Raw genomic sequence first — 23292 nt, 5'->3', positions numbered from 1 at the left:
TATTTAAGCCACCTCGCTTTGGTCAATCCCCCTTTGCGGGTGTGTTGTTGTTGTTAACCTCGTACAATGGCGCTAAGAGAGAGAGAGAGAGAGAGAGAGAGAGAAAACTTTATTACACAAGGAATTCGGGGCACGCCCCAGGGTCCCCGCACGACCCCACTGCACTCAAGTGTTTATACTCCTAAGGTCCATAACACTGGCAGCCCGGCCGGTGGCGATGGTCTGCACGGCCGGGTCCTCCGAGCGCAGCAGGGTCTCCCAGTCCTCCCAGGCCTCGAGGTTCCCTAGGTCCCGCGGGGGAGGGTCCACCGGGCAGAGGGAAATGATGTGGAGGGAAGAGGCGAAGGGCTCTGGGCATAGGGCGCATGCCGGAGTGGGGAAGGAGGATGATAATGGATTTCAGAAGAGACGAGGCTTTGGCATGTTGGTATGACATACTTAAGGGAAATAAATAGCGCACAAGAGAAGACGGGACAAGCGAGGAGACACAGACAAGCGCTAACTTTCAACAAAGTTAGCGCTTGTCTGTGTCTCCTCGCTTGTCCCGTCTTCTCTTGTGCGCTATTTATTTCCCTTAAGGATGATAATGGGCTAGGTTAAGGGGTGAGGGGAGAGTGTGTGTATGTAGTCTGCGCCAGAGCGTTGCTTGTTTGTTATCTAAGCAGGGGTGGGGTGGGGGGTAGAGCTGTCGTGAGGCTCTGTACGCCTGGGTTAGCTCACTGAATGAGTGCATGCGCTCCTTCGTGAATCCCCGATCAGAGGCCACCTGAGCCCGGTTTGAAGAACCTCGGGCTAAAAGGTTGGCGGCCTCGTTTCCGGGATTCCCGAAGTGCGCGGGCACCCATATCAGCTCCACTTGGCGGGGCGGGGGTGCATCGGGAGAGTCTAGTATGCCAAAAGCAAGGACATGGACTCGGCCTCGAGCAAAATTTAGAATCGCAGTTTTTGAATCACTTAAAATGTACCGGGCTTCCGTGCGCGTGATAGCAAGTGCAATGGCGGCTTCCTCTGCACCTTCTGGGGAGGTGTCTGGAGGGAGAGGTAGTGTGAGGAGGGCGCTAACCCACACACGGAGATCGGCCAAGAAGTGGGGTGCACAGAGAGTTTTTGTGATGATTTTTTTTTCCCATGGACAACAAATACAGGATTGCTGGTGAAGAGAAAAGTAAATAGAAAACGAAAATACCAAAAAGAAACGTGGAATGCATAACGCACGCAGGAGATGGATTCTCTGAAATTCGTAGTCGAGGGATTTTAAAAAAGACAATAATAACAGTGATAATAAGAAAAAAGGTGATAATTATAATTTAAAGAACATGTCAGCAAGAGAACAGATTACATTGCCATATTTTAAGAGGAAGAAGAAGTGCCGCGGGACGGAGCAGATGTTGTCCGCCATTATTTAGAGGACAACAACAACAACGATGGAAGTTGATGAAGACGGCACTCTTCTATGCACGGCGCGAGAGCGTGGTGCAGTTCAACACGAGCCGTGTCGGCTGCCGATAAAGCACGGTCATCGAAATCTCTGTTTCGTGAACAATGCGCCTTGTTGCGGGGAGTATATGCTGCCCTGGAAGCGCCGCCTAGCTGGCTCCCCTATCCGGATGCGTGTGTTTGTGTGCCTCACAGACTTTTGATGTTTTGGAAGGGGGGTCATGCGCGGGTATGGTGGCCTGGTGTTTTGTGGCGCAAGCATGCTTAGGTTTTTCTTTTCGGCAAAATTTCCATGCAATAAAGAACAAAAATTCCGTTCGCGCAGCCGCGGGTTCGACTCCCGCAGTCATGGATATTCATTCAATTTTTTCTTCTCTTTTTCACGGTTTGACCTCTAACTCAGCTGAAGGTCAAAACTAGGCCCCAGGCGACCGAAGCACGAGGTGCCCTAGTGCAGCTTTCGCTTCAAAAAAAATGCTGGCGGTTTAGCATTGCTAAGCACGAAAAAAATTCAGGGGGCACTTTGACTGTCTAAAGTGGGTAGAGGCGGGAGCGTTTTCCGCACCACCTTCGCTGTTTCTGTGGCACCGGTGGCGTCACATATAATTGAGTACTAATTACTAAGTGATGACAAATCACTAATTAATTGTTAATTACTGAATAATGCCTGAATGCTAATTAACTGCTAATTAATTACGCTTATGCTTCGTCTTTAGGAGTGGAACGCGACAGCGTGTTGTAGCGCTGCCAGGGAGTCCACGGAACGCCACCACCCGTTCGGCGCGATGCCTTGCCCTTTGAACACAACGCTTTTTGAGGAAAGGAAATGGCGCTGCGATTCTCTGTCATCTCGGTGGACACCTGAACCGCACCGTAGAGGGAGGGAGGTGGGAGTGAAAGAAGATAGATAAAGAGGAGCCGTAATGAAGAAAATGAAAATTGTATTTGAGGAAAGGAAATTACGCAGTAACTGTGTCACATATCTCGGTGGACACCCGTCAAAATTCAGGGGGGCACTTTTTTGACCTAAAGTGTGGTCACTGATGTGTAGTTAAGATGTTAAGCTTCGCCCCTAAGAGTGGAACGCGACAGCGTCTTGCAACGCTGCCAAGGAGTCCATAGAACGCCATCGCCCATTCGGTTCTACGCCTCGCTCGTCGGTAAATGGTTTTTGAGGAAAGGAAATGTATCTGTCTCTCATTTGTCGGTGAACACCTAAACCTCGCCGGAAGGGAATGGAGGAGGATGAGAGTGAGTGAAGACACCGTATTCACTAGACGCGCCTTTGTTCATTCCAAACCATCGAGCCGGCATGGCGGAGTGGATAGCGTGCTCGTCTCTCACGCCGAAGACCGGGGTTCGATTCCTGAGCTCGACCAATTTCTTAATCGCTTTTATTTATTTATATCGCCTGACTAGTAAAGTTAATTAGGCTAACTGGGCAATTAAGCAATTAACTAAGCTCAGTCCCACTTACTTGGAGCATCACTATACGATCCCTTCAATTGGTTGTATGGTTACTAGCCAAAGTGCAAATGGCCCCGTTTGAAATTCGCGCACTGTGACGTCACGACCGTTTCCACCAATTGAAAAGCGTGACATTTTCTGTCGACAACTGCTGCTTACAACGATGAGACATTAAAGGCTTCCGCCTTAATAAAGTGCGAAAGCGCAGTTTTTAAGGGCAAAGCCTTTAATGCCTCACACTGTCGTGACCGAGACGTGTTAGCAATTGTGTCCGCGCTTCGGATGCATGCCTTATATGGGCATATGCCAGTCAATAGCCCATCGATACTTAATCGGGTGCAATCGAAAGACATGGGAACATGATATAAAGGGATTTCATGATTATATCATTGTACTTAATGACTAAATGACTAATTGGTAATTAGTACTATTTAGGAAGTGGCATGTGAAACTGTGCACTGCGCCTGTACCTTAACTAACATTAATTAATCAGTGTACTAGTTAAGGTGACGTTAACTATCACTAACCATACATTTTCACGAAATGTGCAAGTCATGCTTAAATATCATTAACCATCATTAATCGTTAGACGTTTCAAGACCTTTCATAGACATTGTGTCGAACATTCTAGGGAGTTCTATCACTTGACAGGTGAGTGACAGGACAAGATGGATGGCATTAGAACAATGGTAAAGACCAATTAGCCTAATTAAACTTTCTAGTCACACCACATAAATAAATAAAATCGAGCAGGAAATTGCTGGAGTTGGGGGATCGAACCAGGGTCTCCGGAGTGCGAGACGAGCACGCTAACCACCCCATAAAAGTTTTCCTCCTCCTCTAACCACCCCGCCTGCTTCCACTCTGCTTCAGTGCCGCGTTTCTGCGGCAGTGTTCCTAACTGTCGCTCCTGTGCTGTGCTTCTGTCGCAACGTTGCCCACGCCGACGCGTGCAGCGCACATATCACTTTCACAACCGCCACGTAGCTCAAAGCGCGAATGACAGCAGTATTAGTGGTCGAGGAAGACGATTTGCAGTGCACAACTCCAGAGTGCGTTGCGGTTTAACACAAAGCAAGCTGGGCTGCGGCGGTAGTCGGGTTCATCAGGAGAGGAAACCAATCCGGCCTTTTAATTCTGTACTGTTCTCAATCATGTTTGTGGCACGAAGCGCCCACCTAGGTGCTCTGTATGGTTTTTTTTTGTGTGTCTATACACACACACATACAGTATTGCGCGTTTTTATCGTGAATACTTTCAAAAATTTTCCCGCCTCAACCGCTAGCTCGTTTGCGGTGAAACTGCACACAGAGCTTGCGTATTATGGTAACTTTTGTATCGTAGCAAGTTTTACAACGCTACTTACTTAGTTGAGTCGTGCATGATGCGAAAACGTAATCGTCTGCGTAGAGATCGGTGAACCGAAACCCGCAAACGCAGTTTTTTCGCTGAAGGGCGACAGTGGCGCCATCTATTTCCTGCAGTGGAAAGCGCCAGGACAAGGCGCCGAGGCGATTGTTGCAAGATGTGCGGACCTTTGAATATGCCGTTCCGGCATTTGCGCCCGTTTCAACTGTAGCGCTTCCAACATTTTCGGCTAACTGAGCAGAAAAAAAATATCATAATAACTGATTTAATGAGTCTTTACCATTCAAAGGACATTGTTTGCAACGCTCACTTCAGCGCCTTGTCCTGGTGGTTTCCACGGCAGGAAATAGATGGCGCCACTGTCGCCCTTCAGCGAAAAAACTGCGTTTGCGGGTTTCGGTTCACCGATCTCTACGCAGACGATTACGTTTTCGCATCATGCACGACTCAACTAAGTAAGTAGCGTTGTAAAACTTTCTACGATACAAAAGTTACCATAATACGCAAGCTCTGTGTGCAGTTTCACCGCAAACGAGCTAGCGGTTGAGGCTGGCAAAATTTTGAAAATATTCACTATAAAAACGCACAATACTGTATACGGGTATATATACCCTTTCTGTACATAACCATGCAGAATAAAAACCATGCAAGAAAAAAAAATAGCCGGGTGGTCTCGCGCAGTGGCCATCGAAGCTGACCTTTTCCCCCAATCACGGGTTCGAATCCCGGTCACGGTTATTTATTTGATTCATTTTCATTAACCAACTTACTTCACTAAACACAAATCCAAAAACACCGCAAGCATGCAAACATCGCAAGATGTTGCTCAGAGGTTTAACCATCGGAACAGTGCTTTCGCACTTATTGATGTTATACTGGGGGATAACACGGAGAAATATTCGATACAGCGCAAAGACAATCTGGAAATATATGGAAGTGCAAATATGAGAAACAAACGTATGCAGAGGAATATATACAGGAATACGCAATACATGGCAGAGAAAACCGAGAAATAAGTGCAAATATAAATAAAAGACATGAAGGTCAGCCGCACGGGAGGCACACGCTGACCAATCTCCACTACACCCCAAGTTCAGTGTAGCTATATGAGTGGCGGAATAAACAAGTGTACTGGTGGAGTAGAGGATAACAATGTAATACAGTGCAAGGATAGTGTGAAAACATCTGGAGGTATAAATCAGAGAAATGAAAAGAAATACACCAGAAGGGTACACAAAAAAAAAACGTCAGTGTCGAGAAAGCCAATTAAGGACCTCACAAGACCTGATACCAAACCGCCAGGAGCTTGCACACACACCCACAATGCTCCCTCGTCGAAGGTGTCGATTCCGCGGGTTCCCACAGCAACGCGTTGAGAAGGGATTCGAGCCTCCACATAGCTTCGCTTATTAAAGGAACACGGGGCAAAGGATGGAGCGGGGACGGTGGAGGTGCGCAGGGTGATCCGACACGTGGAGCGTGCCAAATTGGGCTGCGCTCGCTAGCCGCTTCGCCGGTGTCCCCCCCCCCCCCCCCCCTCCGTTCCACCACTTATTAAACACTTTCCGCTGGGAGACGTATACGCATACGGAGGGCGAACTTCTGGACCCTGCGTGCCATCATTAGCGTGTTTTCCAGGCTCACGGAAGGAGAGCCATCGTTATCGCTACTAGCCACCTTTCGAGCACAATATAAAAATTAGGAGTTCCTAGCTTCACGCACATTCCGCCCCCCCCCCCCCCCCCTCCACTCCAGACAAGCAAGGAAATGGGTAGAAGTGTGCAGGCTCCGGTAAAAAAAAAATAGAAGAGGTTCTGCTCTGCTGAACCGAGTTTTCACGTAGCGAAAGCAGAGCGCGCAGCTCGGGTTTATATACCCTCATACCCTGACGTCACAACTGCAAATCGAATCACGTGACACCACGCGATTACCACATGACTTCTTAGCGCCGTGCACAGACAACTTGAAAGGTCAAGGTGAAAGGCCTAGTTGTGTTGTGTTCGGTTTAGTGGCGCATAAGTATCCAAGGCTATCATGCGTCAAGCTCAAGGTGGTGAAAGGCCTAGTGGTGAGGCACCAAGGTGGACACCACATGGTAGGATAGATGTGCAACCATTACTTACTTCAAGGTCGTTTCAAGGTCATTCGAGGTCTCACTGTGAAATGTGTGTCGTTTGTCAAAGTTTAAGGCTAAAGGTGGTCCACTAAGTGGACCACACATGGTTAGGTATATGCGCATAGCCATCATTTATCTCAAGGTCGTTTCAAGGTCATTCTTAGGCACACGGCGAAATGCGTCGCAGCTGTAGTAGTGTAGTTTTCACTACAAAAAAAAAAGCCCACTGCAATGAACTTCAGCGTACTTCAATACAGCGTGTGCCTTTCATTTCTGGTCACGCATACGTGTCGAGGTTTCACAGCCACGGCTATGAACGAGAATATCTTCCGACTGAAGTCCGCCTGGTTTGGTTTTGAGACAGAAGGATGAGTAATAATGACACCGATGGTAACAAGAGACACCCCTGAAGAAGGGACCGAGTTTGTCTCGAAACTTTCGGTTGATGATAAATCATTGGTTGGCGTCAGTATTTCTCAACTTTAGCCATGGGTATGTAAAATTGGCGTCGTAGTAGTCATAACCGAAAACTAGCGCGCTCAAATGGCCAGCGCACGGCAGTCAGGGCACCACTGTCGTGTTTAAACAGGACTTGTTGGTATAAGCTAAGGCGATGCAGCGATCCAGTTCGCCCAGTAATAAGGTCGGTTTTGAGCTGGGATTGGAGACTCGGCGAGGTTGGTTTGAACGCGTGGACTGTCCCAGATGGCATGAGTTCCGTCAGGCTTTCCCCCGCAATATCTTTAGCGGCTGTAGCCGGGCTGTGCTGGCTTTAGTTCATGCAGTGTTCTGCAAGGAGGATAAATGACTTCGAGCATCTCGCCACACGGCGATTTGAAGGTGGTCACTTCAGACTTAACGTACTGGGAATAAAACTCTTATAACGCTTTTTATAGTTGCAGCAATGCTGAGCGAAATACATACGGTTATCCGGCCGCTTGATTCACCTGTCCTGCGCTACTGTTTCTAGTGAAAGGTGAGTGACCATCATTTCGCGAAAAATTTACTGGTTCTGTGAGTCCGAAACGACAGTGATAACCTCCAAATCGCGTTAGACAGCACCTGTTATGCTGAAATGGAAGGTACACTCCAAACAGAAAGCAGTAAAAAGGGAGTACAGCAGTCCTCAAGCAACGCTCCCTTTTTGTAAGACAGCTCGCTCCCTTTTTACTCCATGCGAAGCTCAAGCCCCTGTCTAAAACCTATCACCTGTTCGACAGCCCCGAATACAATCTCCGCCTTTGTAAACATTAAGAGGACAACCTAATATAGTGATCGGCTGCAGCTAGCACGACGCTCCTCGGGACTTTACCGAGAATCCTCCCACTGGCTGCAGCTGGCCCGACACTCCTCCGAACTTTCCCGAGCTTCCTCCCACTGGTTGAAGCTGGCGCGATACACCTCAGAACTATCCCGAGCTTCCAACCACTGGCTGCAGCTTGGGTGACGCTCTTCCGAGCTAACCCGAGTTACTCCGAGAGCACAAGGGAAGATTCTTGCTCGGGGTTTGTCCCTCTGGATTAGTGCTTTTGTATTAACAAAGACTCAATCATTCACCGATTCAATCAAGCAATGAATCCAACCCCACGCCGACAGGGCGTACACTGGGAATTCCCGCCGCTGCCTCCCTCTTATCTATGGCGCGATTCCAGAGAAACGGTGGCAAAACAGCACAGCGCCGACAAACAACTTGTTCTGAAGAGCGCGAAGTCCCAGAAGACGCCATTCTGACAGATGTGGGCGGGGACGACACAACCAGGCAACGCAAAGGACGCGAGAAAGGAAAGCAGTACCGAAACAAAACACACAAGTGGTCCACCAACCCCTTCTCCCCATCCCAAGAGAATCAACACTGCACGTCTTCGCCAGTGGTTCTCGGAAGGCAGCCGCTTTCATGTAGACACGACGGGACACACACACACGGGAGAGCCTTCCGCGGAGAGCTTTCCATACACAGAGCCGTTCCTTGCGAAAAGCAAAGTCCCGCAGCTGCGCTTGCAGCTTCACCGCAGTCGTCGCTGCTTTGGACGAGTGGACACACACTGCAGCGTGACAGCTCGGTTCCACGTCATCAGTTCATCATCAGTTTTATCACAATATTGGTTTATTTATTATTGCCATGTGCATTGCATGTCTTGCCTTTAATTTTGACTCTTTAAAAAATTCAGCATTGAACTTGTATTTGCATGTTTGGCCCTCGTCTGTAAAAATCCCAAGAAAGGGATCCACAGTATTCCGAAATAAATCAATAAATATCGCGAGATTCGGCGATATATCCGTCGCTCCATTACCGAACGAATACGGCGCTCAAAACGGGACGAAGTCAAGCAAATGCCGCAATCACAGCGCAGATCAACGCTCCGGCTCCGATGACGTCATCATGCGCGACGTCGTACCATGGAAAAGTTACCAGGGTAATATAAACAGCTGTCGGGATAAATCAAGCGCACATATAAAGGCTGGTTGAGCGGCGCGTCGCGGCGAAAATCTTCCAACTTGTTGGAACCTCGTCGCTCTTGTCGCTGGAAACAGGTTCTCGCGACGCGGCGGCAGGAATCGCGAGCGTTTTAAATCGCTCACGTGTGAAAAAGGCTTAGGAGCAGTCTGCAGAGGGTGCACACACACTCACCGTTGTAGAGAGGGAAAGGTTTGGGGCCGACTGTCCCATGGTCGAGCTTCGCATCCGGACCAAATTCGACTGCCCCGACGTCCCTGCAATGGCGGAAGAGAGAGAGGAGAAGAAAGTGGTGAGCATCAAGACAAGGCAAGTGGCGCGACAGGACTGGAAACGAGCTATATCCGGGCTTTATGGCGTCTGTGCAGCTTAGGAAACGCCCACATTTATTGATCGGGGTTTCCGTCGACGCTGAGGGACTTTATAACAGCACCTATTTACGCATGCGGGCCGCCGCGGTGGCTCAGTGGTTATGGTGCTCGGCTGCTGACCCGAAATACGCGGGTTGGATCCCGGCCGTGGCGGTCGCATTTCGTTGGAGGAGCGTGTACTGTAATTCTGGATTAATTGTGAATTAATTTAATTCTGGTGTAATTCTGGTTTAGTGGGGTTTAACGTCCCAAAGCGACTGGGGCTATGAGAGACGCCGTAATGAGGGGCTCCGGAAATTTCGACCACCTGGGGTTCTTTACCGTGCGCTGACATCGCACAGCACACGGGCCTCTAGAATTTCGCCTCCATCGAAATTCAGCCGCCGCGGCCGGGATCGAACAGGCGTCTTTCGGGTCAGCAGCCGAGCGCCGTAACCACTGAGCCACCGCGGCGGGGCCTGGTGTAATTCTGTAGACCCGTGTACTGTGCCTTGTCAGTGCACATTAAAGATATCCCAGGTGGTCGATGTTTCCGGAGCCCTTCACTACGGCGTCCCTCACAGCCTGAGTCGCCTTGGGACGTTAAACCCCATTAACCCAAACCAACCTATTTACGCATGCGCAGTTCAGCCTGTAGGGTGCAGTCGGCAACAAACGTTTACGGGATGCGGCTGTGCGGAAAAAATAGGATTTCGGAGAAGTCACGCAACAGAGCTGCCTGAAAGGTCTACAGGTATGAAGCGACGCGCATAGTCCGTCCGCTCGTGACAATACGTGGCGAATGGGTCAAAACGAATGGGTCGCAAGTTTTTTTTTCTCAATGCACCCAATGCACCTCATGAACTTTTGTTGGCGACAATGCATAATCACACATTCGTGCGCACAAAAGAGTAAAAATGTTTATTTCCCCCGAACGATCGTAGAGTGGAACCCTACGAGTGCAACTGCAAATTCTGAAAATCTGGAAAACTCGACATCAATTTTTCGCCGGTGCTTGTTATACTGTTTATTTTGTGTTTTGCTGTTCTGTCATCCCATTACGTGTCACGGGAAATAGTTTTTCGCGGCGATATAAATTGCATTTTTTTTTACCTTCCCTCTCAGATAACGACACGTCGGTGACATCACGCAAATAAATGAATGGCAATGTGCAACCGCGAGCATTCTGAAACACAGCGTTTACTTTTCGCCCAAGAACCAAATCTGTTTTCACATTTGCATTTACTTTACCCTTTGCAAACAGGTGCGTGCATTCTACTGAGGATAGACTAAATATTTTGAAGGAAAATCCCGTACAAACCGTAACAGACACACACAACTCAAAAGCACAAAGCGAGAAGACATATATATAAGACAGAAAGACATACATGACAAGAAGGTTTCGTTTCGGTTTCATGAAGTTTAACGTCCCAAAGCGACTCAGGCTATGAGGGACGCCTTAGTGAAGGGCTCCGGATGATTTCTTCCACCTGGGGGTTCTTTAACGTGCCCTGAAATTGCACGGTACACGGGCCTTTAGAACTTCACCTCCATCGAAAGCCACGGCCGGGATCGAACCCGCGTCTTTCGGGTCAGCAGCCGAGCACCATAACCACTGAGCCACCGCGCCTACCACAATGGTAGGCTGCCACTGTGCCCAGCAGGGGTTCCAAATGTCGTCGGCATCACTGACTTCGTGAAAGCAGCTCTAAACGCCGCAAAAAAAAAAAAAACGTCTTAAAAGTAGCGAGCACAATCGTAGACGCCGTTCCGCAAAGGGTTAAAACTAGGGGTGTGCGAATATTCGACATTTTCGAATATATGTCGAATATTATATTTTTAGTATTCGTATTCGATTCGAAATCCAAGTATTCGTGTTCTTTCGAATATTCGACCCGACGCGAATATTCGTATCTATCCGAATATTCATTGTGAGCACCGGCGTTCATTTCGGTCCGCAAGCCCTATCGACAGAGACATAACAACATGGCGGCGCCCGAAACAATGCGCGTGGAGGAAGGAAAATTTTTCCTTCGAATTTTTCCTTCGAGGAAGGAAAATTTTTCCTTCCTCCAAGGGCCATGCCGTAGCTGACTGCGCTGGTGAGCTTTTTTGTGGCTATACCTGCGAAGCTGCTATAGTCAGAGCTGTGCACGAAGTACCTCGCAATACGTGCCCGGTCAGTGCCAAGTGAGAGGGCATTTTCTGTGGCTGGAGGAGTCGTTTCAGCTAGAAGGGAACTACTTCTGCCTGACCATGTGGAGCAGCTGGTTTTTCTTCACGACAACCTTTTATGTTCATCCCAGCAACGCGCTTTTGTGCTAATGGCAAGCTAGCCTTAATCAATGCTGTGTACTAGCCATCCTCTCTGATATTTCCACTCTTCTAAGAATAATGTTGAGACTTTGATACTTTTTGTGCAGCCACACACACCTTTTGTGTTCATTTAATCATCGATAGTTGAACTGTGATGTTCTTAAGTGGTTAAATGCGTCTATCCTTGATTATTCGATATTCGATTCGATATTCGGAATCAAGTATTCGTATTCGATTCGTATTCGAAAAATTTGATATTCGCACAACTTAAAACTAAATTAAATTAAATGCCCCCTTCGGCTGCCCTTGCTACACTCGAATCCAGGCAGGTGTGGGTGGATAAGGGGTACACTGAACAATAGACACCTTTCAGCTGACAGCGGCTCGAAAGTAGACGAGCCCCAGAGGAGAGATCGAGAGTCGCAAACCACGTGCTTTTCACGACACACACATGTCATTGCCAAGGAATGTGCAAGCAGCCCCGCCACGCCGACGATGACGTAGCGGCGACTCCGGGGGAAAGGGGGGTGATAGGGTTGACACAGATTGCAGTCGTGGGTCTCACCGTCGCTATCCAGACAACGCTAAGATAACAGGCGATTGCCACAACCTCCTCCTCGGGCACTCATTCACTCATTGTGTACTCCCCCGGTCTCTTCATTTCCAGATAACTAGCTTTCCCGGCGGACTGCTGGCAGTCGGGCCGCGGCCGTTACGGCGGAATCGGCGCAGCTCCGAATCCGGCTTGCTATTTTAACGTACAGTTTACAAGAAAGGATAAAAGGGACCCTTCATCTAGGAATTGGCCCATTGGATTACGACGACTTCGTTTTAGGTGGCCCAGCAAAAAATAAATAAAGAACTCGAAGGATGACAAAGGTGAGGCAGGCAGTGGTGAGTGCTAGGCTCGAATTTCGCTCGTGAGTTCGCTCTGCCCTCGTCCGCCCCAATGCCTAACCCAACCAGCGCAGGTATGTCGGTCCAATATTGGAAATTTACCGGTAAAGGCTGGCCCTACAATGGACCAATGTGAAGCCATTCATTTCCAATATAGCGGGCCGATATACTTGTGCTGTTTGGGTAAATACCTGCTGAGGTCTCCTGCGCGGCTCCGTAGCCACCGAGTCTCCCGAGACTTGCCTCGCACGCTTCCGCTCCTGGCCGAGGAACTCCTGCACCGGCTACGCCGAGCCGTCTCGTCGGCGTCTAGTATCGTCCCCTCTGTGGTGCCGTCCCGACCCTGCCATGGGCGAGTCTTCTTCGAACACGGCGAGACACTGCCTTCGGCACCGGCCGTCGCCGCAGTCTCTAGGACTTGCACCTCACGGACGCGACGGTGTCGGCCTAAGGCACGACCGCTAACCGCCGGAGCCATGGCGTTCCGATGACAGCGCGAAAGTCCCGATGTTCTGGACGCGCTTGCCGCCGGCGTGTTCTTTCTTTTCCCGCCGATTCGCCCGCTTTCTTTCAGTGTTCTTTTTTCCCATTTCTTTCCGCTTTGGCTTTCTGAGCCACGCTGTCAGCGGCGAAGGGGAAGGGTAAGAGAGTGTCAAGGATAAAGGCGAGCCTTATCGGCAACACGCGAACAGCTGTATACGACAGCCGATGGCAAAAGGCCGAGATCGCGCCATATAGGCGACGACAATCGCTCAGCGGGTATCTGCGTGTGTTGCTGCGTGCTATACTTCGTTTCATACATGGCAGTCAACTCTTGCAAAGCTAGCGGGCCTGTTCGCGCAGGCCAATGCAGCGCCCGAAAAGTAGTTCGCCGTACAGCAGAGACGAGCATGCCGTGACTGGTCATCTCCTACACTTCGCTTTGCATACTGCCACATTTCTGGTCCTGCGAATCAACGAGACTTCGAGAAGTAATAATTGCATGCAGCGGTATGACAAGCGGTTAGTAGCGCGAATGGCTCTGACCTCATCCACGCTCAAAACGCAGTTCATACTCAGCGAAAAAATCGGCAATGGCTTAGCTCAGCTATGACAGGATGTACGTAGAGAAAGTCGTTTTGGCAAACATGCGTCTCTTAATGTTGACCACGATCGTCTTGTCCTCTTCCAACGAGCTTCCAATCCCCTGACATATTAACAGGCATGCGACACAGCAGGCGAAGCGAGCGGAGGCGAGCGTAGCAACGAGGCAAGCGGCGTGACGTCATACCAAACGGCGGCTCCGCGGCGAGGCGCGCGGTGTGACGTCATGCCAGATGGCGCGGGGAGCGCGCGGCGTCCGCCAGCTGCGGCGGTTGCTAGGCAACGGCTCAAGGTCGGCCTCCGTGCCTCCTCGGAGCACCGCCACAGCGAAATCGCAAGTTGGTGGCCAGTGCAGCTTTCGCTACAATAATTTCAGTCAGAGGTTGCGAACACTGAGCGCCTCACAGCGTCGACCATATTTTCGCCGGCGAGGCTTCGAAAGTAACGAATGGCACGTTAGAACTGATGCTCGGGCGAGTTGGTACGCTATTCTAAAAAGGAACAGCGCGACTTTTGACAGGGACGTGTGTCTTTCCTTTGGTCCCTGTCAAAAGTCGCGCTGTTCCTTTTTGAAACGGTACGTGGTGGGCCTCGCGGCCGCACTACTTCCGACGCGTTGTTAACTGCTATGTATGAAACGGAGTTAATACACGCGAGAAAGAAAGCTGCGTTGGCCTCGGTGGCCATATCAGAGGGTGACTCCCACTCCCAAGTTTGTTACGGATCAAGAACTACGCTGAAACGTTGCCCGATTCCAGAGTAGACAAGACAACGATAAGTGAAGCAGAGTTGGGGACAGATAGTAAGTTCATTAACCCGACATTCCACCTGTGCCACACACAGACCACCCCTCAAGGGCCTAATCGGCGAGGATGTTTCAATTCATCGAAGAAGAAAAAGTTGCTACGTTGCTACTCGAACCGGCTCAAAGGTATGTATAGTACGTGGAACAACCGCTAAATATCCACTACTCCGACCTCGTTGGCAATGATTAGTTTAACTGCCAGCTGCCACAATGGGGAGCTTGCTTACAATCCGATGGGCAGGTTGTGACGACGCCACAAAGTCACGTGACCCAATTAACCCACCTGCCTCTTAGGTTGCTCTCTGGGCACCACATGCCAGAGTCATTCATGCTCGTGATTTTTCGTTCACAACGTCGACACCGGATTTTCTTGAGAACGCAGCCTTTAACGCTGTCGCTTTAAATCAAGAGCAGATATGTACTGCTTTTTTTTTTTTGCATGGTCAGTTCTCTCAAGTGAGTTACCGCGTCCTAGAAGGGATCAGTGCGTGACCAAATAATCTCCCCCGCTGGAAGACGAATCGAACACTTCGCCTGCCCCCCTTTGCTGCCTGCACCTACATTAAAGTGCATGCAGCACAGGTGGCGCTGGCATTCGTTGCCCGATTCCGCCTATTCCGCAAGCAAGCTGTCTCGTACATAACCCCGGACTATGCAGATTCGGAGCAAAAAGAAATTGTGTCCCGGGGCGCCAATGTGAAGTAGCTGGTACTGCCGGCAGAATTTCAAAAGGTTAATCAAACATTTACCTGACGACCTTAACCTCTCGACAAGGCGGAACCAGAGAAGAAGACGACGACACCAGAAGAACCAGGACATCATACGAACACCAAGGGCTCTCGAGCTCCACGGGGCGGGGAAAAGAGGGGTGAAATGCCTGTACCATATAGCCCAAAACGCTACACCACACGTTACCAAGCTGGGACCAGGTTTACTCATTTTTCCAAGCTCTAATTACGCACTTGACGAAGCAGACAACACCGACTGCGCCCGTGCTCACCTTCTGACCTCCCGCACCCTACCCTTCTCTGTGCTGCAAGTAAGCTTAAAGCACGGACTTGAAAGGCCTACTCGGATTATATGCTCGCCAAAAAAAAAAAAACGAAAAGAATAAGCTAATCGCAGAGTACATTGCACGTTTATAATGAAAGGATGGTCGGAGAAAATCTTGCGGACACATGACGCAGACGAAGGCATCTGCGGTTCCAGGAGTACAAGCTTGACCCTTGTGTTGTTGTTATCCTCATACAATGGCACAAGCCCACACAGGGGGATGGGCCAAGAATTGAGTACCCTTAAGATTAACATCCCTGCCTTCCTTCTTCTTCTTTCTTACCGCAACAAGGCGCAAGCACACGAGAGAAGACATGCAAGGGCGTTAACTGCTTGTGCCTGTCTCTCATAAGTTTATCAGTCTTATCCGTTGTCGCGATAAGTTGGACTTTCAAGAAAGAACTCAACAGGTTACCAAATGGAAGTTGAACTGACGGACCCAAGCTCGGCCAGAGAGAAAGGGTACTCAGATATCGTGATAAGTTGGACTTTCAAGAAAGAACTCAACAGGTTGCCGAATGGAAGTTGAACTGACGGACCCAAGCTGGGGCAAAGAGAGAGAAAGGGTACTAACCTGTGGCCAGCGCTCCCGCGCAGAAGGATGCCGTGCACGACGAGCTGAGCAGCTGCCCAAGCTGCCCGCCTGCGGCCAGGCCGACGCCATGCAGCAGCAGAGACGTGGCGTGGTGGTGTCCCGACAGCGCCGCCGACGGAGGCATGCACGCCAGGGACTCCCGGCGCCGGCGCTCCGTGCAGCGGCTGCGGTGGGGGTGCCGGGGCCCCAGCGGACTCCAGCCGGGGCTCAGGTCGCAGCAGGGACCCAGGGACGACGACGGGTCCTCCGAGGACGCCGCCGCCGACGCGGGCGCCAGGCGCCGCGGAGAGCAGTTGGGTGGCGTCCGCGAAAGGAAGGCGCCCGGCCCGCCAGCCACCGCCACGCCACCGCCCGGGGACGACTGGGAGGAGTCCAGCTGGGCACAAGAAAAAACAATGCAGTCTAAGCCACAAAGCACCGAGAAGTGCAACATGATTTAGTCATTCGGGGAACAACTCCGTTGCCAGGGCAGTTAGTCCCTAAAAGAGCGGCCGTTATTCCCTTAGGCACTAATTGCACAGGGGATCAGTCAGAGTTAGTCCCATCAAAGTCTTACCCGGACAAATCCAGCTGCAAACATAAACAAGCAACACTCTGAAAGAACAGAAATGCGACAACGGTTGCTACCGTTCGTTGGGACAAACTGCGTTGGGGCAATTATTAGTGCTTCATAGAAAGAAGTAAAATCTGCGCCAAATGAAATATTAATAGGGTATAAGTATTCCAAAATCGTAGCTCAGGGAGAGCCAGTACAGGCGGGTTCATTAACACTTCCACGCACAGTGATTCGCGGCGTGGAAGAGAAAATCATGTTCTCTATAGCGAGCAGCCCCTACCACTGAAATCGTTTTGCATTGCTGCCGTTTCATTTGACGATGATACCACGTTCCTGCTGATTGTATGGTTTCAGTTTTGCATTGTTGTTTTGATTTCGACTGTCTCCGTTTTGTCTTATCTATGATTGGTGTGGTCGTTGACTGTACGTCAAGTGATCTCCTCTCTCTATAAACAGAAGCCCCCCGTTGAATGAACGTATTAACACTTCGCCCACGTCGCAGCGAGTCTCGGCTCCTGCTCCCGACCCACTTTGCGTCACCCTACGACCTTCTCCCTGGGAGACCACAACTCCAAAGGGATAGCGGCCACCGTTCCCTTACAAAAATGCTTCTTTAGATTGTGTTGAAGTTCTCATGAGCAGACTCAACAAGCCATGTTGAATTTTTGTTGTGACCAGGATGGGCTAGTGTTGGTGAATTATTGAGGCCGAGTTGAAACTCACTGGAAAAGTGGCCACTGTGCTAGAGTTGAGCATTCTCAATGAAATTTCTGCTTTGCGTTCATGTTGAATTCATGTTGGAATTACGGGAGTGAATCAACACGCTATTCTGAATCTTGGCTGGGGTAAAAAAGCAAAAAAATCCTGGGAATACATTCGTATTGCGCCAGATGGACCGACTACCAATGCAATTTTCCGCGGTATATTCATATTTATTGCTGCAATTTCTCGTTAACGTGAAGCCATCATCCCCTGTGACGTAGTTCTCCACACATACGCACAAACACGTATGTGTATAAATATACATACATACATACATACATACATACATACATACATACATACATACATACATACATACATACACCCTAGCCCTATACATCCATCAGATAAAGAGCATGGGACAGTAGTGCACACGAGGCTATACGAAGAACTGACAGAGTTCATCTTACAATCTTAAGTGCAACCTCGGCTTCGCCCTTATATAGTCCTACTCAGGGGTGTCCATACCTGCGCAGGTTGTGGCCTGCCGATCAGCAAAGTTCTGTCAGTTATTACAATTAATATTTATTTATTTACGTGTAGTAGAAGTAATCAAGTTGATATGCAACGGTCTATTATTTGACGACCTTGATTCATTCATAAACAACTTAAATAAAGCATTAATTAAGCACCCTTTTTTATGAGAGCACATACGAATCCTCCAAAGTAGGTATCCCTGAATGAGCATATTGCACTTTTTCCTATGCAAGAAAAAGACTGAGCTGTTTATGAGAGTTTTAACGGATGCTGCATGCGTTCTTCATATGTGTAATGTGATCAGGTTCTGTTTACACGATGCATGTCGAAATGATTTCATTTAGTTAGGCTTAGAACCGGCTGCCTAGAGATGATTCAACTTAAGTTCAACAGAAATTGCTCAACAGTAAATCTCTTGACTACGCTCAGCAAAAATTCCGTGTAGCAGGTGTTGAGTAGGCTCAACATACATTGAGTTCATGTTGGTTTCCAGTTGATTCAACAGGAGCTCAGCAAGGCGTCAACTGAAGCTTAAAAGTCATTTTTGTAAGGGTAGTCCCCGCACGAACTAACCGCTCGTCTCGAGAACTAAGCGTACGTGCCATTTCACTTATTTCTGGATCAAATGAAACAGCTCACGTTATAGTGGACATTAACACAATTTTACAGGGGCGCCGCCATCTTGCATACGCAGAGTCGTCTATGGTCTGGACAATATAGTCGCCATGTTGGAATGTGGGACCACGCTGTTCTGCGTTCGCTTGTGGGTGAACGGCAGCTGTTTTCTTTCAAGTACGCTTTAATTTCGGTGCTGTAGAACGTACGACGGGAAAAATTATTGCTTGAAGTTGAGTCAAGCCCGCTGAGACGGCATGCCCGTAGCTCCGGGCAGCAACGAAGCTGCAAAAGCTCGTCGAATCGCAACAGTGCGCTGACTGTGCTTGTCTTTAGCACTGGAGGACATTGACGACTCGTTATAAAAGCATGTTTATTGAATGGCTTCCTAGATTGTTGTATTCCGATGCACACAGCGCCAAGAAAAAGCGCGAAAGGTCTCCGAGGCCTCCAGGGATGGTCATTCGCTCTGCAAATTGGGTCTTCCGTTTCCGATCGAATGTGTGAGCGCGGAAGCTTGCGTAGACTCATCGCACTCGCACTCTCAGGGCATACGCCTTGGGAATTGAAGTATAATTAATCTTCAGAATTCGTTTTACTATTTCGCACCAATTATAACTGCGGCTGGATCGATCGAGGCCGCTCCATTGCCGGCGCTACCGTTCATCCCTTTTAAAAATAGTCTATAGGCGTCTTATAGACTCTACTGCCTTCCTGTAGATCTTTCTTTTTCTCTATTCATAGTCTAGACAGAAGTCTACTAAAAACGTATGGCCATAAATCTATAGATTGTCTATGAGTGTCCAAAGCATTTGCATTGCTTATAGACTGTTCTCTAGCATTTGTCTATAGAGAGTCTATAGATTTCATAAACAGAAGTCTATGGACAGTCTATACAGTCTATAGATTATGTAAAAAAATTGTAAGGGATACACCCACTGCGTTGCTTTAACGGTCGTTGGGCAAGACCGCGATCGTAGGATCTAACACTTTCGGATAAAAACGGTTAATGCTAATGTGAAAAGTTGCGTGCGAACTCACCGGGCATATTTAATACGACTTCACCGTGTTGCGTTGGCGAGCGTAGGCCACTTAGTACAGGCTAGAATACTGTGCTATCAAAGTACAACAAGCCAGCTTTGGTCGACCGGCCTGTGGCACTTGCCTTTCGTATTTTTGTCGGCACATAAGCTTCCCTGAGGACGAGTTGATGTCCAACTTCCACCTGAGTAAAAGTGGATTTCAAGGCGTAAGTAATTGCTTAAAAACATAAATAACTCAAACATAACAGAAACACAACAGAAACCCATTTCGTTCGTACCAAAGATGAAAGATTGGCGTTGCGTTCGTGTCTGCCCGTTTTCAACCGACGACGAAGTTCATATCTGTCTGTTTTAAGCGATGAACTTTGTTTTCAACCGAACCTAAAGACTGCCTACAACTTCTCCATTAGAATAAAAAATTATTACCTTAAAAAGAATGACACACTTTGAGTTCATACTTTCATTTTTTAATAGTCGTCTTAGATATTTGCCAGATATTATTTGCATGTAGCCGAATCCTGATACCTTGATTTATTTACAGATATGTACATTTGCGTCTATTCTAAGATGTTTGTGATTAAAAAGTGTGCACTGAAATCACTTTATCCTGTTCTTGTGTGTTGTACCCTTGTGATGCTTTGTAAATACTTAACAGCTATTTTCCCTTCGCTTTTTGTGATGCCTTAATTTTTGTATAAGTTCTACGCGTTTTGTTTGATCTAAGTTTTTAGTTTATATAATCTGTAATATATGTATTTCTTTTGTTGATGCTCTTACAAGTGTTGAGAGTGATGCATAGCATTCTTTATACTAACTTACTGTCTTTATTTTGGTATATTGTTGCCTGCATGTTTGTATACCTTTTTTTCCATTGGACCCGTTACTAGCCGTTGGCTATGGGTCCGGGCAGTGTTTGCGTACATTTTTAATGCAACAAAGACCAATAAAGAAATGAATGAATGAAAAAAAAAAAAAACCAAACCAAAACTGACTTAAAAGTTCATACCCACGTAGCTGGCACAAAACGTAATACTTGAGCTCAAAGCTCGCACCTCACGACTTCCCGAAAGCCGAGACAAGACTACTTCGCTGAGCGAAGCCTGACCGAGAACTGGATAACTCTGCACTCTGAAAAGAAAGGGGTAAAAAAAGGGAGTATAAGGTTCGGTTTCGTTTAATGGGGTTTAACTTCCCAAAGCGACTAAGGCTATGAGAGACGCCGTAGTGGAGGGCACCGGAAATTTCGACCACCTGGGCTTCTTTAACGTGCACTGGCATCGCACAGAACACGGGCCTCTGGAGTTTCGCCTTCATCGAAATTCCCGCCGCCGCGGCCGGGATCGAACCCGCGTCTTTCGGGTCAGCAGCCGAGCACCGTAACCACTGAGCCACCGCGGCGGCTGCAAGAGAGTAAAGCTGTCCTCTAGTGCACACCCTTTCGTGAAAAGGAGTGCGCTAGCTAGATGACAGCTTACTCCATTCTCTACTAGATAGATGACACCGTACTCCCCTTTTACTCCCATGCATGCGTACACGTGTTTAGAGTGTACGCAACACGGTCTTATACACTCTAAACCGAAAGGAGTAAAGAAGGGAGTACCCTGTCCTTTAGCGCACTCCCTTTTATAGAAGGGTGTGCACCAGAGGACAGCTCACACCCTTCTTTACTCTCATATAGGCGTGTTTGTGTTCAGAGTGTATAACCAGACCCGACATTTCTAGAAGCGGGCGGCAGCGCTGAGAAACGAAGTGGGCGCCGCACCATGATCTAAGCTGCGTCTCTCACAAGATTAGCCCCACTCAATATCAGAATACATGCCCTTGGTGTGGAGCTTGCCCTACGCTCTACCACATATCGTGGGAATGCACAACGAAACCAAAACACTTAACTGTATCCAACATATGAGCAGTGGGAGGTGGCCCTGACCAGCGAGACCCTAGATCAGCAACTTAAGTTGGTTCAGCAAGTCCGTCAGTCAGCTAAAGCCAGTGGCGCCTTGGACTAGGGGTGCCACCCAAGCTGCTCGAGCAACCTTCCTCAATTCAAATAAAAGTTTTCTCTCTCTCTCTCTCTCTCTCTCTCTCTCGGCCCGTGCTCTCGAAAGAGCTCGAGCTATCTCGAGCCAGCCGCCTCGCCAAGGTCGACGGAATACGTTGGCCGGCGCCGTGCGCTCGGACGCACACGGGGCCCGCGCGCCTTAAGAGTTGCGAAAAATCGTTAGCCGCCGGAGCGACAAATCGTTCCCCGTCTCCGGCGGCTGCGGTGCAAACGGCCCGCATTAAGCGGAGCGGCCTTAGATGTACCTTAATTTTAATGAGCAATTACTGCATTTATAGTGTACTGGTAACAGGATCGTACATTTTATTAGAGGCAGCGACTACAGTTCCAAAGCAGCGTTCGGTGCGAACGAGGTTTCGACGCGAAACAAGTTAGGCTCAAGAACGCCAAGCGAGCGGTGCGCTGCCAGCATGTCGGCGGGCGGCACGTGGCTGAAAGAGGCGCTAACCGGCGTGGGTGCAAAGAATCCTCGCTTCAAAGATACAGGTAAGCTTATCTATCGTCACTTTTATACATCGAATCATCGGTATATCGAACTATTTCGCGATACCGTCCAAGTTTGATATATCCCAGTTCGGCTCTACCTGTACCGCTCCTTAAACCGCACTCTATACTCTAAACATGAAAGGAGTGAAAAAAAAGAAGAAGAAAACGCTGAGGCAGCGTATGAGTATCGATCGTTAGCAATACCGATCGAATACTGCGTAATTAGCCACCTTCGCTATATCCGGTTTGAAGTTTTAGTGTCATGTGAACGTATGTCAAATTTTTTATGCCAACGTGTACAGCGCAAATAGACAAATCGCTTCACATCATTTCGAATGCTGTAAGTCAATTAGTTTGGCCGTAATGGACGTTTGAAGTTTCAAGAAGTCGCGGCTTGGGGGAACCAAATGTCGTCAGTCCGAATCCCTATGATGCGCTGCGCTTTGATACGATTACTAACTTTGTGCTCCGTAATGCGCTGAATCGTTTAGTACCACTCCGAACATTCTACGCCGAATAGGCGGTCCACAATCCGTGTACCAAAGGTACCACCCACCGGTCCCACTTGTATGACCTTGGGTTTCTTACTGACACGACCTTGAGTAATGCGTGTATTAGAGCTAACGCTGTGAAATGGAGTAAGCGTCCAACCTATCTGTGTCTTGCAGTTTTTATGAGTGCTTTTGTATCAACCCCTTCAAAGTGTGTGTGTGGGGGGGGGGGGCTACACAATAAACTTCTCTTTGTGTGTCCTTCTTCGCGGTGTCACCAGTGCGGTGCGACCGAGACCCTCGAACATGCGCTTTTTAAGGCGAAAGCCTTTAATGCCTCATACTGTCGTTGGCAGACGCGTCGGCAGCCGTGTCGACAGTCCGCCTTTCGGCGTCACTGCTTAAAAAGAAACTGCGCCGAGGGTGGGAATCGAACCAAGGCCTTTGGCATTTGAGTGGAGACGCTACCACTCCGCCACGAAGGCTCAAGGTACGGGCATGAATAAAGGCCAATCTAGTGAATGCATGGGTATCATAAATAAAATAAAAGGAATAAAGTCAGGAAAAAGAAAAATAAAAGTAAGAAAATGAACAAAAATAAAAACAAAATAAAAATAAGATGTGAAAATAAAAATAAAAACAATAAAATTAAGAAAAGGAGCAAAAAAAATAAACAAAATATGACAAATAAAAGGTTAATAAAAGCGAACAGTGCGCCAGGAAACGCTTTCGCCTTGCAGCATTTTAGAGAGCCAAAGTGCCCCCTGAATTTTGAGTCGTAGCGGTGGTGAGCGGCGAGGTTCCAAGTTGGAAATTTTCGATGGGACGCGCCGCTCAGTCGTCCATTCGCTTGCATGTGAG

At 48.6% G+C, this 23292-nt stretch overlaps 1 protein-coding gene across 5 annotated transcripts in view; it reads right to left on the bottom strand.

The window, feature by feature from the left end:
• The window catches only part of dop (microtubule-associated serine/threonine (MAST) protein kinase dop), a 384316-nt gene that overhangs the window by 114466 nt on the left and 246558 nt on the right, over window positions 1-23292 (bottom strand). For 2 of the 5 annotated variants that reach the window (XM_089551564.1, XM_089551572.1), the window contains exons 3-5: window positions 19518-19577; window positions 15922-16318; window positions 9018-9100 (exon numbers count right to left, since the gene is read on the bottom strand). In XM_089551564.1, coding sequence (XP_089407690.1) covers window positions 9018-9100; window positions 15922-16318; window positions 19518-19577 — 540 coding nt within the window. Of the gene's footprint in view, window positions 1-9017; window positions 9101-12649; window positions 12943-15921; window positions 16319-19517; window positions 19578-23292 lie in introns of those variants that run through there. The other 3 variants (XM_089551581.1, XM_089551586.1, XM_089551595.1) reach the window with 2 other exon arrangements.

Source organism: Amblyomma mixtum, chromosome 1, assembly GCF_055824585.1.
Source record: "Amblyomma mixtum isolate Tamu chromosome 1, ASM5582458v1, whole genome shotgun sequence".
NCBI classification, from domain to species: domain Eukaryota; kingdom Metazoa; phylum Arthropoda; class Arachnida; order Ixodida; family Ixodidae; genus Amblyomma; species Amblyomma mixtum.
The sequence above is the reverse complement of the archived record's forward strand: the minus strand, read 5'-3'. Positions and strand labels throughout refer to the sequence as shown.